The sequence below is a fragment of the Salmo salar genome, chromosome 24 (genome assembly GCF_965601325.2).
Source record: "Salmo salar chromosome 24, fSalSal1, whole genome shotgun sequence".
Classification (NCBI taxonomy): domain Eukaryota; kingdom Metazoa; phylum Chordata; class Actinopteri; order Salmoniformes; family Salmonidae; genus Salmo; species Salmo salar.
Genome location: NC_138314.1, coordinates 34,707,270 through 34,722,607, shown reverse-complemented (window position 1 = coordinate 34,722,607; position 15,338 = coordinate 34,707,270). Strand labels below are relative to the sequence as shown.

General features: G+C 39.3%; 1 protein-coding gene across 3 annotated transcripts in view; it reads right to left on the bottom strand.

Annotated features, from left to right (window-relative positions):
• The window catches only part of LOC106585765 (EGF-like repeat and discoidin I-like domain-containing protein 3), a 213,270-nt gene that overhangs the window by 170,541 nt on the left and 27,391 nt on the right, over positions 1-15,338 (bottom strand). Inside the window, exon 2 of one of the 3 annotated variants that reach the window (XM_014172354.3) lies at positions 242-268. The exons of 1 other annotated variant lie outside the window; for it this stretch is intronic. In XM_014172354.3, the coding sequence (XP_014027829.1) occupies positions 242-268 (27 nt within the window). Of the gene's footprint in view, positions 1-241; positions 272-15,338 lie in introns of all 3 variants that reach the window. One more of the 3 variants, XM_014172353.3, reaches the window with a different exon arrangement.

Genomic DNA, 15,338 nt, shown 5'->3' with positions numbered 1-15,338 from the left:
GTGTGTGTGTGTGTGTGTGTGTGTGTGTGTGTGTGTGTGTGTGTGTGTGTGTGTGTGTGTGTGTGTGTGTGTGTGTGTGTGTGTGTGTGTGTGTGTGTGTGTGTGTGTGTTTGAGAGAGTGGGAGAGTGGTTGAAGGGATACAGGAAAGGTCATATTATGATTGTACTGATGATGGGTAGAACACACATACACACACACAAATGCGGGGAACACAAGTTACCAATTGTAGAAATACCCCACCTGCTGAAGTCAGCTCCACACCATCTACTGCTGTAGAGACAGAGGGAGGGGAGGGAGGGAAGAGGGGAGCAAGGGAGGAGGGAGGAGCAAAAGAGAGAGCAGTTACTTTATTGTTAGACTTTCAAATAATACTACTAAAGGGTAACTATAAAGGCTTTAATGGTATAATACTACTAAAGGGTAACTATAAAGGCTTTAATGGTATAATACCACTAAAGGGTAACTATAAAGGCTTTAATGGTATAATACCACTAAAGGGTAACTATAAAGGCTTTAATGGCATAATACTACTAAAGGGTAGCTATAAAGGCTTTAATGGTATAATACCACTAAAGGGTAACTATAAAGGCTTTAATGGTATAATACCACTAAAGGGTAACTATAAAGGCTTTAATGGTATAATACTACTAAAGGGTAGCTAAAAAGTCTTTAATTGTATAACTCCATCATGAACACTGAAGGTTTTGTATTTACAATATAATTATTGATCAAAGAATGTACTAATCCTTCGACTGATGGATGGATGAGTCACTCAAATACTCCGTTAATAATCCTCCCACTTTGAGTCACAATGTACAGTACATCCAACACTGTGGACTCAATATATTACCCCCCAAACCCCCACCCCACCATCACAATGCAATAGCATGCATGCATACTGTATGATATAACAGGTGAGCGGGTGACAATCAACCAGACACAGTACCACAGAAAAGCCTAAATGTACACAATGCCATCATGAAATGTTAGCGCTTGGCCAAACCCCATCCCCCTCAAGGTCTCCATGGCTAAAATACTGGCTACTAGCCTCTGACTAATGTGGACTCATCATTCTGGACCAGTGTACAGTAGGATTACTTTGTGAGGCATACACGGCCGAATCCCCCTCCTAATCCGATTCCTATGCCATGGGTGAGTGGCAGGGCTGAGGGCTGGGCTGTCTCCCATCGTTATCACAGCTCTCTATCTCTACCCCAATCATAAGCTAGAGCAGGCCTGCCTCAAACACGCAGACACACCCCCAGCCAGACACAGAGACCCCAAGGGGAGGAGTTACTGTATATACTGTAAAGCTGTGGTTTTCCCTGACGTTGTGGCATCTACCATGTTATTTTTCTTGACGTAAACATGAGGTTGCATGTGGGAATGGTAAGGACTACATATACCATGAGATAGAAAGAGAGAAAAAGAAAGAGAGAAAGCGAGGAGAGCGAGAGACAGAGACAGAGAGAGAGAGACAGAGAGAGAGAGAGAGAGAGAGAGAGAGAGAGAGAGAGACAGAGAGAGAGAGAGAGGGGGAGAGAGAGAGAGAGAGAGAGAGAGAGAGCTATGCGAATTTCAATATTCAAAGTTGTGACAACGTCGCAACATTTCCTTCCATTCCAAACACAAAAACAGACACATTGTTTGCTTCAAATATTATTTGCTAAAGTTGCTATCGTTGGGTCCCCTCAAACACCGGGGTACCGGGCCATGTAAAACTCGCCCACTGTCTGTGTCTTTGTTTGTTAATCGCCAACCTGCCTCTAGGCCTACTACTGGTCTGAAGTAGCTCCTAGAGAGCGAGCGCCAGCGAAGGTTGTGCAGCATCTCTCATCATTTGGTTTCTTCCTTTTAAGGGGTGCTTTCATTGTTTACCAGAAATACTGATGTTTGTGCAAATGTCTTTGTTTTGATGAACGTGTTCATTGTTGGCCATTGTTATGTCAAGTGTGCAGTAGTATTGCCTGTGAAGTGTAGCCAAATGTGAAGTGTAGCCTTTTCATTAAAAAAATTGTCTACCAGTTTATATGTGTGAATGGTTTGTGCCAGGCTAGGGCAGGTCCTGTGATGTCCATTCTCTTCTCTAACTGTGATTACCTTACAGTCCAAGGTGTAGGAATTCAGAGACAGACTGGATATATTTAGCCATTCTTGAATGACAAACGTCAAGGCCCAATGGAGCTACTTTTTTATGTCAATATCAAATAACTTCTGGGTAACAATTAAGCACCTTACTGTAATAGATTTCCATTAAAATGGGGGAAAAAACTATTTCTCAAGCAATAATTTTAAAGACACTTGAGCAGGGTACTGTTTAAAACATGTTGAACATGTTGAGTATTTTAGCCAAGTACAATACTGAGAGAGAGAGACACATGGAACAGACTCAATTTCCTTTTCACAAAACCAAACATCAACATTGTCTCTGCCAATATTCTCTGGAGGGACCCTAGTCCTAAAAATACAATCACATTCTCAGACAGACGCTAAATCATCTCCAAGGGTTCTAGTACCTTGCACATTACCACGCTAATCCAATTTACGGAGTCTGCTTTATGTCTTCTTGTCAGTCCTTTTAACCCATGACTCGTTACTACTGGTAAGAGTTTTTCCTGTTTTCTTGTTGGCTCATCCAATGTTCTATCATCTGGACAGTGTCATAGCGGTGATTACTAAAGATAAGAGCTGCTTTAAAACACACACACATAAAAACACACACATAAGAATGCCAGTAAACAGATGCATATGAATGAACATCCATAAAGAAATGCACCGAAAACCACAGCTCATGAGTAACTGAGGACAAAGACAGTGAAGAAGCTAAAACTAGGAAGTTGATCTCCTGCTATCCCATATGTCTGGCATGAGAAGCTCCTCGTGGATGTTTCCCATGCACCAGAAGACTCCTCTGATCCCAAGACCAAGAGACTAAACACATTCCACAGTTCTCTTATTGTGGTTTCCCTTGTGTCCCTTTCTCTTCAGCCACTGTAAAGACCAACACATGCATGTACGCACACACCTACCCACTCACACACACACACACACACACACACACACACACACACACACACACACACACACACACACACACACACACACACACACACACACACACACACACACACACACACACACACACACACACACACACACACACGTACAAAAGACAAGGGTTGTTCCTATGATATATTATCCAAACCAATTTCCCCTCCTATGTCAAGTGGTGTTCCAAAGATGATGGTAAGACCAATGTTATCTCAGGCTGCGACTAGCCCAACAACACTGGGGAATTGTCCTGGACAGCACATGCAAAAACATGGCCAGAGGACCGACGTGTGAGTCTGTGTGTGTATCTATGTAAGTTTGTGTGTGTGTATATATATGTAAGTGTGTGTGTGTGTGTGTGTGTGTGTGTGTGTGTGTGTGTGTGGTGTGTGTGTGTGTGTGTGTGTGTGTGTGTGTGTGTGTGTGTGTGTACATATACATCTAAGTATGATTATTTCCACAGTATGATGTTGTTGGAGCTAGTTGGATGAAGATATTCTCTGTAATGTTATTTTATTGTGGCTTGCCAAGAAAAACATACTGTATCGTTGACTTTGCTCAGCTCAATACAATTTTGACTGGGGGCATAACAAACAATCTCAACTCCAGCCATATACACTGAGTATACCAAACATTAGGAACAACTTCCTAATATTGAGTTGCACCCCCCTTTTGCCCTCAACTTCTATTTGTCGGGGCATGGACTCTACAAGGTGTCAAACATGTTTGACAGGGTTGCTGGCACATGTTGATTCCAATGCTTCCCACAGTTATGTCAAGTTGTCTGGATGTCATTTGGGTGGTGGACCATTCTTTATACACACGGGAAACTTTTTAGTGTGAAAATCCCAGCAACATTGCAGTTCTTGACACAAACCGGTGCACCTGGCACCTACTACCATACCCTGTTCAAAGGCACTTAAATATTTTGTCTTGCCTATTTACCCTCTGAATGGCACACATGTACAATACGTCTCAATTGTTTCAAGGCTTTAAAATCCTTATTCTCCCCTTCATCTACACTAATTGAAGTGGATTTAACAAGTGACATCAATAAGGGATCATAGCTTTCACCTGGATTCACCTGGTCAGTCTATGTCATGGAAAGAGCAGGTGTTGTTAGAGTTTTTTCCCAATTGATAACACACGTTTGCTGAAACTACATCTCAGGTACTCAAAAATCTAAACACAAAACAATTTCCCCAAATCCCACAGACCTCTTGCTAAATGAAACACTGTAATCAAAATCACAGCAATGTACTCCCTGCTGAAAGTGAAACTCTGCACACAAATGAGACATACACACATCAAATGAATGTAACTTAGTGACAACCGAGATCCCACTAATGTGACATATTCAAAACATTATTATCAGAACCTATTTCAGTGTAAAGACTAAGATTTTGTTACAATATACTGTATATTGTTTGTGTGTACTCAAACAAGAACGTTTTATATTTAACATTACTCAATACATGTCAAACAGCATACTGTAAGCACACATTCAGTAAATATATTTTGCATATGCAAAGGAAGAAAAGTAGGCTTATTTGTACTACTATAGTGTATGTTATATCAATTGTACAGAATAGATAAAGAAACTGTCAAAATACAATACAATCTAAATCATAAGTCAAGAAACAAATCAGTCATGTCTGTTGTTTTGGTCCGGCCACAAATGTTCCTTAACATCACAGGAGATATTCTCCTTGGCCAGACAGCAGGGGAAATATCTTCTGGCATGGCGCATCCACCCCTGACAGGACTCTGCTGGAATGTCACCACAGGCCTCCTCCATTGCCTGGAGAAGGGCCATCCGTTCATGGGGTTTGCGATCATACACCTTCCACCGCCATGCTGAAAACAACTCCTCAATGGGGTTGAGAAATGGGGAATATGGTGGGAGATAGAGAATTATAAACCTGAGATGGTCATGGAACCAGCTGCAGACCTTAGCAGCCCAATGGAAACTCATGTTGTCCCAAATTAGAATATACATTTGCTGCTCAGGATCACATGGCCCTCTATGCTCTGGCTTAAAAGATTGTCATGTAAGGTGTTCAGGAAATGAAGGAGATGGGCAGTGTTGTATGTTCCAAAGGTGGCATGGTGGTGGAGGACCCCATTGTGGCTCATAGCTGCGCATATGGTGACATTTCCCCCTCACTGGCCAGTTACTTCAATGATGGTGTGTTGACCAATGATGTTCCCTCCTCTCCTCCTCGTCTTCGCTAAATTGAATCCAGCCACGTCTATGAAAATTAGTTACTGGGGGATGGGACTTGCAAAGGTAGATAGAGCATTGTTTGTTATATGTTTGTTATAGAACTGCAATCTGAGTATAAAGCAAAACATGTGCCAATAGTATTGCAGATTTGGTGTATGGTTCTGCCAAATGAGTTACAGGTTTGTGTCATTGTGCCTCATGGGCCAGTTTTAGTGTGTAAACAATTGTAAAAAACTGTAATGTTTTGTATACCCAGTGTAGAGTTACAATGGAGAACTAACAAACGCTAAAAATAAACTATTGTGAAATATTGTTCTCATGTTATCTTCCCAATGCCTCCAAACATTTCTCAGTATATTGTAGATAAATACTAATGTATTTTTTTTCTTTGTTTGGTAAGAATGGCTTACAGCAAGACATTTTACTGTATAAGATTCTACAAAATATGACTTAATATGTCATTTCTCCAGCACCACAATAGAAATAAAACTCCAAGCAATGCCGACAGCATTATGAAACTACTCAAAGTCTTAAACATAATGGGAAATGTTCCAACCTCACTTTTCTTAAAATTTGTAAAAGCTCATTAAGAGAAAAAGACTGGACTATTGCATTCATTGAGCAGTCATATAACTTGCAAACGTTGTATCCTGTCAAAATCATCACTCTCTAAATGTTAGAAAATTGCACCGTTTTGTAATGAATTACAGCTGGTAAGATTTGTCTCTTCCACTACAATTGTAGCCTAGGGGACTTCTTTTGTGAGAAGTGTGAGTGGCAGTAACTGCAAAGTGCATTTCCATAGCTTTTGTGTCTGTGTCTGTCTACGCTTCAAAAAAGAAAAGAAAACTTTCATAGAGGCGAGACTTTTTCAAAGTGTGTAGGCTTTCTGTTGGTTATGTATGCATTGTGCTCAGCAATTTTAACTGTCACTGTCTATGAATAAACTAAAGTTAACTCTTAAAGGTAAACAAAGTTGGGACCAAAGACTTGACTTCTGCTTGCCAATAGTGGCCATGTTTTAGATTGCCAGCCAGCCTGTTTCATGATGGAAGAGCGCGTGTGCCAGTAACCCACAGCAGATGTTGCCTGCTTGGATAGTGCAGTTGAGGAGTTGCTTTAGAGTTGCTGAAAAACAGCAAGTACTGACACACACGCATTAGTGACATAGGAGTACTCAGGAAGTAGATTGAAGGATAATGCCTATATGGAATGGTATTCAGGCCAATTAAGCTCAAATAAGTAATCAGATCATAATTCATGCTTGTCTGTGACCTACATACCGACAAATCCAATATGTTCAATACGGACAAATCCCAAACAGTGACAGTGTGTTTATAAAATGCTAAAAGTGATATTATACTTAAGGAGTTGCCAGACTTGTAAAAAAGGTTTAGTACATGTCAACACTGATCAAAACCGCAATAATCATACATCTGTATTTGTGCAGCAGACTGATAACGTTTCAAAAAAGTTTCAGATAAAAAATCCTATGAAAATACAGTTCTTAGCAACCCTTTCGGATGTTTCAAAAAATATCCCAAACATGTTTTTGCCGTACCAGCCATTCTGGCCAACTTCTCCTATAGAAACATTTAACAGTCCATGTCAGAGTTATTTAAGGCTGTGTATTCTGAGACTTCTGGTTGTGTCTCTTCAAATCGGACTTTCTTCAACTGCACACTCAGCTATTGTGCTTTGCTTTGCATTTTGTTGTACTTTGTTTCTATTTGTCCTTAATTGTTTCTCACTTTGAACCACTGTGTGCACTAAACCAATGTGCTATGGTTATGTGTACTGAGTCATGGAAATAATGTTTGTTATGCAAAGGAGCTGTATATTAGGCCTAACACTTGTTTCATACACTGTATACTTCCGTTTGTATGCAGCTTAGTGAAGATATTTTCAATGGAGAGCTGCTCATTGATTAATAGACCAAGAAGTAAGCGGTAGAGATACTCTCAAAGATCGGCTATGAAAAAGCCAACTGACACTTACTCTTGTGTTACTGACTTGTTGCACCCTCGACAACTACTATGATTATTATTATTTGACCATGCTGGTCATTTATGAACATTTGAACATCTAGGCCATGTGCTGTTATAATCTCCACCCGGCACAGCCAGAAGAGGACTGGCCACCCCTCATAGCCTGGTTCCTCTCTAGGTTTCTTCCTAGGTTTTGGCCTTTCTAGGGAGTTTTTCCTAGCCACCGTGCTTCTACACCTGCATTGCTTGCTATTTGGGGTTTTAGGCTGGGTTTCTGTACAGCACTTTGAGATATCAGCTGATGTAAGAAGGGCTATATAAATACATTTGATTTGATTTGATTTGAAGTAGACAGAGATATATCACATATTTATGATCCTATTCGTTTATGTGCCAATTGTTGCATTCATTTTCTGAGGCAAATGAATACATTGGCTGGAAATGTTATGTCTAAGGAGTGGTCAGATGGTCTGAGTTGAGCTCCAAATAAAACATCGACTAATATCAAGAGTCCAAACCGCTCCTACCTAAGAACAACAAAAAGTTAACGGAAAGAAAAAACCCATGAAATGGCATGTCCATTTAGGGCCATCTTTACAAAAAGTAATGTCAATTTCCAAATGTTAGCTAGGTACAACATTATCCTTGCAAGTCATCACACAGCGAAATGAAATACATCAATGATAATAATATAGAACTTGTCAGGACTAAAAAGATTATGGAACACATTCTCAGTGTCTAGCTTACTTTCTGTATTCTACACTTTTACCTAATACCCAGTATTCTAGGGAGAGCCTTTAACCATAGACAATATATCAGTTATATACTGTATATACATCGTGTTTTAGAATCTATTTGATTCCGGCAAAAGGTTCTCCTTATGGAAATCATCAATTATTGAGTCTGCGAAAAGGCACTAGTGATGACTTTTTCAAAGGGATCCCCTCCTCTCTGCCTGAGATGGTACTGTCCGTGGCATGATACGACTGCCCTGGGGCAGATTGGCTTCATCTGAATGACCATCCTTAAAACCATCCATAATGTAAATGGGTTCCAGCCAAGTCGTCCAGCAGAGGTCAGATATTACCCCAATGTATACTGAGGAGATACAGGGAACCATGCGTAGTGCACATATACAAAACCCCACAGACGTCTATGGGTGGATGTGTTAGAATAATCGCACAATGCATTTGCCCGACAGTGGGCCACTAAATAAACACGGTTACCATAACGTAAACAAAATCTGCCCATACACACTATGGAACAATAAAGGGGTGTTTGAGCAAGTTATCTGTGGTTGTAGATATGCAGACATTGTATTATGGCTTGAGTTCATTTTTTACTGTACTCAGATCACCATTACTTCCACAGACATTTCAGTCACTCTTATCCAGAACAATTAGGGTCAAGTACATTGCTCAAGAACATGTCAACATATTGTTCACATAGTCGGCTCGGGGATTTGAACCAGCCTCCTTTCAGTTAACCACTAGGCTACCTGCCGCCCAAGACAGATAGCGTATCATTACTCAGAAGGATATGGCATGTATTGCACAAGCCATTTTTACCAACAGTGATTTTTTATGATTCCCTGACTGATTTAATGAAGAAGGGGTAATTAAAGAAAATAGTAACATGCTTACTGGGAGATCTGAATCATCTGAATCTTAATAATCAAATCACTTTGCCGTTGTCAAATTTCTTGAACAATCTGACTCATTGGATGCTGATGAGGAAAATACCAGGTAGTGCAGCATTCAGCTAGCAGTGGGTCAGAGTGATGACAGCTTTGGATGGCCTCGGACTCATGAAAGAACCAAAGGACTCTAGTTTCACAGCAGCACTAACAGCCCCTGTCAGAGTGCTCTGCCTCTGTCCAGAAGTAGTACATAAGGGGGACCACCTCACATCTATCAGACCTGGTTCACATACAGTACTTTCAAAATACTTGAGATACTCTTGATTGCCTGGTACAATGTAAAGAAATAGAATAGTCCCAAAAAGTACAAACTGTCCACCCTGCACGCCGCTCATAACCATAACCAGTCAACTGTAAAGTACAGTATATCTTAAATGGACCGGTGGTACATTCAGGCATACGAATTGACTGGTATTTAGAGAAATCATGGTGTCCATGACCTCGATGAATAACTTATTCCTTATGTGACTGGTCAAATCCTTGAGCATATAGAGGCTGACAGTGATGTCTGAACAATGCTGAGCAGTGCTGACGAGTGAGGTGTGACGTCATAGACGAGTAACGCATATCACTCCTGCTGTGTGCCCACTGGCCCACGGCCCAATGACAAGGTCACAACCAATCTGGTTAATGGATCTTATCTCCATTAAGCAGTGTGGCATCAGGAGTGACAGTGCTGTCACCGCTAATTCTGGCAGCCCAGACACCACTCTCAGAGACTGAAAAATCCTGTTTGTGTCTGTGAAGTGGCCTAGTGGAGAACCTAGGACACGATAACTTGTGTTGGAGATTTCGTGCGTCCTATTGGCTTAACATTCCAGTGTTGCAGAAGGTCAACTGATGCAATGAATGTGTGTCTGCAGTAAAATTGGTCCAGTCATTGTTATAATAAAAAGCAGTTTACTTTAATGCAGCCACATAACTGTCTATGAATCAGTGACAGATGTAAGTTTTAATTGATGTCATGCTGTAAATGTGCATCAAAGAATATTACTTGATTTGTATGTTTTGAGTTAAGCAAGTCATAAATAAAGAGCAACAGTATATACTGTAGAGCGAGATATATGTATATTAAAATGTCATCAAACATCATAATCACTGGAGGTGGAGGCTTGACAGACCATAAAAGGACTTGTTTTTTTTATGAAACCTCCCATTGTGGGATACTGCGATTGATGCTCACAGGACAATAACAGGCTGGGGACATCTCGGTTGGTTTGGTTTGACTATTGTATGAGTTCTGAGAATGGACTTCCCATGGAGTCATTCACAGTAAGCCCAATGTAAAGAACTACATCAAACTGTGACATTCTTATTATCATTCGGTTATGTATTTTTTTCAGGAAATTAGAGTGAGTGACAAATACGGGCACAACTCCTGCAAAACAGGATGTATCTATCAATTGGAGTAGATCCATCTATGGTTGTGATGAGGTCGTCCAATCACAGTCACTCACTCCTTTGCCAAACACCTGTAATTGGCCAATTAAATCAGACAATTAGTGAAGCATACAAGAGAGGCCCTAGGAATAATACAATACATTGGCAAATTAAAAAGATGGTTGAGTTGGCTGGTGTTTATAAAAATACCACCTTGTTGTGGGTGTTAAGCTAATATAATTATTGATTAGAACTATTAATGTGACAGAATCTTCAAGGACCAACCATATTGCTGGAATTAATTAGCAGAAAAACTATTCTCTCTCTCTCGCTGAGAAGCAAATGTTCCACATACCTCTTATACATCATCATTCCTCCATTTCATTGTTCCATAACAGAACAATTGGTGACACTGACACAATCAGGACGCACAGTTTGAAATATCAAAACAAACTCTGAACCAAATATATGAATTTCGGGACAGGTCGAAAAGCATTAAACATTTATGGAAGTTTAGCTAGCTAGCTCGCTGTTGCTAGCTCATTTGTCCTGGGCTAAAAACATTTGGTTGTTATTTTACCTGAAATGCACAAGGTCCTCTACTCTGACAATTAATCCACAGATAAAAGTGTAAACCAAGTTTGTTTCTAGTAATCTCTCCTCATTCAGGCTTCTTCTTCTTCTTTGGACATTATATGGTGGTTGGAAACCAACTTTAAGGTGCATTACCACCACCAACTGGACTAGAGTGTGGACCTCAGTTCATCTTTCAATCACCCACGTGGGTATATGCTACTAAAAACCAATGAGGAGATGGGAGAGGCGGGACTTGCAGAGCATCAAGCGTCACAAGTAGAACCAAGTTCTATTTTAGTGGCTGGCTACGCAGACGCTCATTGATGCACGCGAGCAGTATGGGTGCAATGATTGAATAACATGCATGTGTACATTTTTTTAATTTTTGTATTATGCACACGTTACTCACGCAGGTGTTGTCAGCATGTTAGAGTGGGTGGGTTGAGCAGGAAATTGTATTAATAGTTGGAAGCCATGCGGAAATAAGAGATAAAGTGGTCAGAGGTGACAACACTACGCTTCTGTTAGAGGGTCTTCACACTTACTAGAGTTTTCACAAAAATACCCTGAGCTACACATATTAGTCAATGTAAACGTGCAAACTTCTCACGTCTTGACCACTACCTCAGGAGGGAGTGCACAACACCCGCCCAACAGTTGCCCCCCTTTAGGCAGGGGAGCGTAAACAGAATTGTCTCTTTCATTTATTAGCAGAGCAATGTTCTTGAAACAGCTGAAATTTACATTTTCCTTATTTTTGAGACTGGTTTTATTTAGTTTTTAGCTCTAATTCCATTAACAAACTGTTACTTTCTGAAATCGTCACCGTAGCTCTAAATCTCAACTGGATTTGTTTTTGCTTGACTGCCCTGAGTACTCCCCAGAGAATTATCAATGTTTTCTGTCATACTTTGCTTTTACTTTATATAATGACATCCACAATGTTGATAAACTGAAGCCTGGTTAAACCTAAGAGCTCCTATCTCATTCATCTAATAGCCAGCACATTGATTTGAGGATGCAGAAATGATTTACTTTAGCTAGCTAGCTAGCTAATGTTACCTAGCTGTGTAGCCTATATTATAATATTAATGACACTGTATGCTAATGTTACTGTACTTTTATGTTCGTATGGGAGGGGTAAATGTTCATTATTGATATGCTAACATTACTTGATCATGAAGGATGTTGTTAGCTAGCTAGCAGAAGTTGGCTGTGTATTGTCAGCTAATTTAATGTGTACGGACAAGAAAATAAATCCTTTAATTGTCTGCCCATACTGAATTGTTGCATTATTCAAGAGTGTAATATGGTTTGGTTGCATTATTCAATAGTGTAATATGTTTTAGAAGAAAAATTGCTCGGACTCTGAAATAGCTTATTGTTAGCTACTGTGATATTTACTGTCAATTTGAGTTGCGGACCCAGAATGTCACATTGACAGCCACAACAAAAGGTAAAGCAAGGAGGACTATGTAATCCAATTACAAAAATGAAGTAATTTTAATCAGTCTGGATTACTTACTTTAAAATAACTTGTAATCTGATTACAGTTACATTCTTAAAAACAGCTCATTACATTCTAGATTACTTAATCTAATATCAAAGGGGAAATTCTGGAACCCTATTTTGATAGTAAAATAAGAACAACAATTCCCTAGTCAAAACCCAAATTCATGACAATCACTGGTTAAGGTTGCACATCAAAATATCTGGAATCATGATTCTGTGCTTCAACATGATGTTAAAATAAACAATTGATTTATTTAAATGTACCATTTTAGTTGTCTTTAGTTTACTAAACTTCTTAATGAAACTCTTTGAATGACTTTTATAAGATGATGAGGCTACACATATTTTCTATTGCGTGATCCTACAGCAATTGTGGTGCAATCAAATCATGTGCTGATGCCACCAACTGAAAATGTTAGTATGGAGCCCTGTGATTATGCTCTAACACATAGAATAGAACATATGAATTAAAGGATCTTTAGGCTCTCACACTAATCCCCAATTTGTAAATACTCATGTTACTAAATGAAAAAACTCTATATTAAAGTATTTCAAGTTATCAAAATGTAATCAGATTGTTACTCATTTTGAGTAATCCAAATGATTACATTACCAATTACTTTATTTCAAAAATATTCACAGTAACGGATTACATTTTTCATGTAACCGCCCAACCCTGTCCACAAACCACTACCTGCTACGTTGACATGTGGCTTTGGTCAAATAAAATAAAATACTGCACTCTTAAGAATGAGCTTTGAGTCTCTGTTACCAATCATCTGGCTCATATTAGAGATACATTACATCAAATCAAATGTATTTATAAAGCCCTTTTTACATGAGCAGATGTCACAAAACTATTGCACTGAAACCCAGCCTAAAACCCCAAACACCAAGCGTAGTGTCTTTGAAAGATCTTGAAACCAAATAGTAATGTTTTGCAAGTAAAACATAATATATTTTTGTAATCTTCTTGGGGTTGCTTTCCTATTAAAATGTGTCCTAAGACAAAATAGAGGAAAATGTGTATGACATTTTTTTTAAATGTACAACAGCATGGTGGATAAATAAACATTTCATAGCCCTTTTAGGGGATTCCTTTTTTTGGCAAGCTGAATAAAATCTAAAATTGAGCATAAAATTACTCTTTCAAGCATAAGAAAAGGTCTAAGAAAACACATTTCTGGGACTGACAGGAAGAATATATTCACCCTTTCAGCTCAGGCCAATAGTCAGACACATCCACTTCCTGATCACGAGCGATCATCTGCCTTCTACTTTTAATCAATATGTTTTCCACATCTGCTTTCGTGTGTGTCTGTGAGAAAATAATTGTATATCAGCATGGATGTGCTCAATATCACTCTCTGTTCCACATAAACATCCTGTTGGAGTAGCGTCATACAAAGAAACTGCTGTGACTCTAATGAGGAACATCCCATCTACACATGGCAATAAAAACTATTCTGTTTGTAGCCACATTCTGTGTGATATGATAGTTTTGGCTGGGTGTAGGCGCCGTACGAGAGATGCATTGTGGGTCGAGTCGCAGCCAGAAGTTGATACACATCGGTCAATTAATGCAATGGGACACCCATCCATTCATGATTGAATCATTTCAAATCTCTGTACATTTCTAAAGAAAAGATGGCAAATGGCAGTTGCACATTTCTGGAAATCCTTTGTAATAGAGACACAGAAGAGCTTATTAACCCCATTGTGTTTTAAATAATTATTCACTTCTTGTTCTGGTACATCAAATTCACTCTACTACAACCCCAAATGTCTTAAAGCTAACATTTACTGCAAGCAGAGCTAAGAATCTGTCAGATGCTACAGAGCCTCCCCAGAGAGTTAGGGAGAAAGCAGACTCCAGATGTCATACAGTAGCTATTGTGCTGTTGAGCGGTATTATGAAAAGACTTTACACAATGGATTTATAGTGTTTCCAAATGAACTTCACAGAATATTCCACATAAATACAGAACAGAGAATAGGCCGTATTGCTTGGATTGCAAAAAAGTCTTGTAAAAGCTGTTATAATATGCAAATGCAAGTCAGCTCCTGCGCTCCACTCCTCTAACAGTCACTGTAGTTGTATTCTGGTGAACATGTGGTTGGGTCAAAGCCCCAGCTTCTCGCATTTTACTTTTTTATGACTTTGAAAGCCATACAGTATGTGTAAAGAAAACATAAAGCACATCCTAATAAACCAAATACACGGAGAGAGAGAGAAAATGTGTGTTAGAGAAAGAGAGGGAATTATCTAATGTTTCTGTTTATTTCACTTTAGTTTATTATCTATTTCACTTGCTTTGGCAATTTAAACATATTTTTACCATGCCAATAAAGCCCTTTGAATTGAATTGAGAGAAATGAGCTGAGAGAGAGAGATGAGAGAGAAATATTTTGGCTCCATAACAAAGAACAAACAGCAAAAACATATACATGATCAAATAACAATCTTAGAATCAACTAATCAACTACCAGAACACACTGGATTCTCCAATTACATTGAATGAACTACATGACAAAATACAAACCCTCCAACCCAAAAAGGCCTGCAGGGTTGATGGTATCCTAAATTAAATGGTCAAATATACAGACCACAAATTCTAATTGGCTATACTTAAACTCTTTAACATCATCCTCAGCTCTGGCATCTTCCCCAATATTTAGTACCAAGGACTGATCACGCCAATCCACAAAAGTGGAGACAAATTTGGCCCCAATAACCACCGTGGGATATGCGTCAACAGCAACCTAGGGAAAACCCTCTGCATTATCATAACAGCAAACTTGTACATTTCCTCAGCGAAAACAATGTACTGAGCAGATGTCAAATTGTCTTTTTAACACATTACTGTATAACAGACCATGTATTCACCCTGCACACCCTAACTC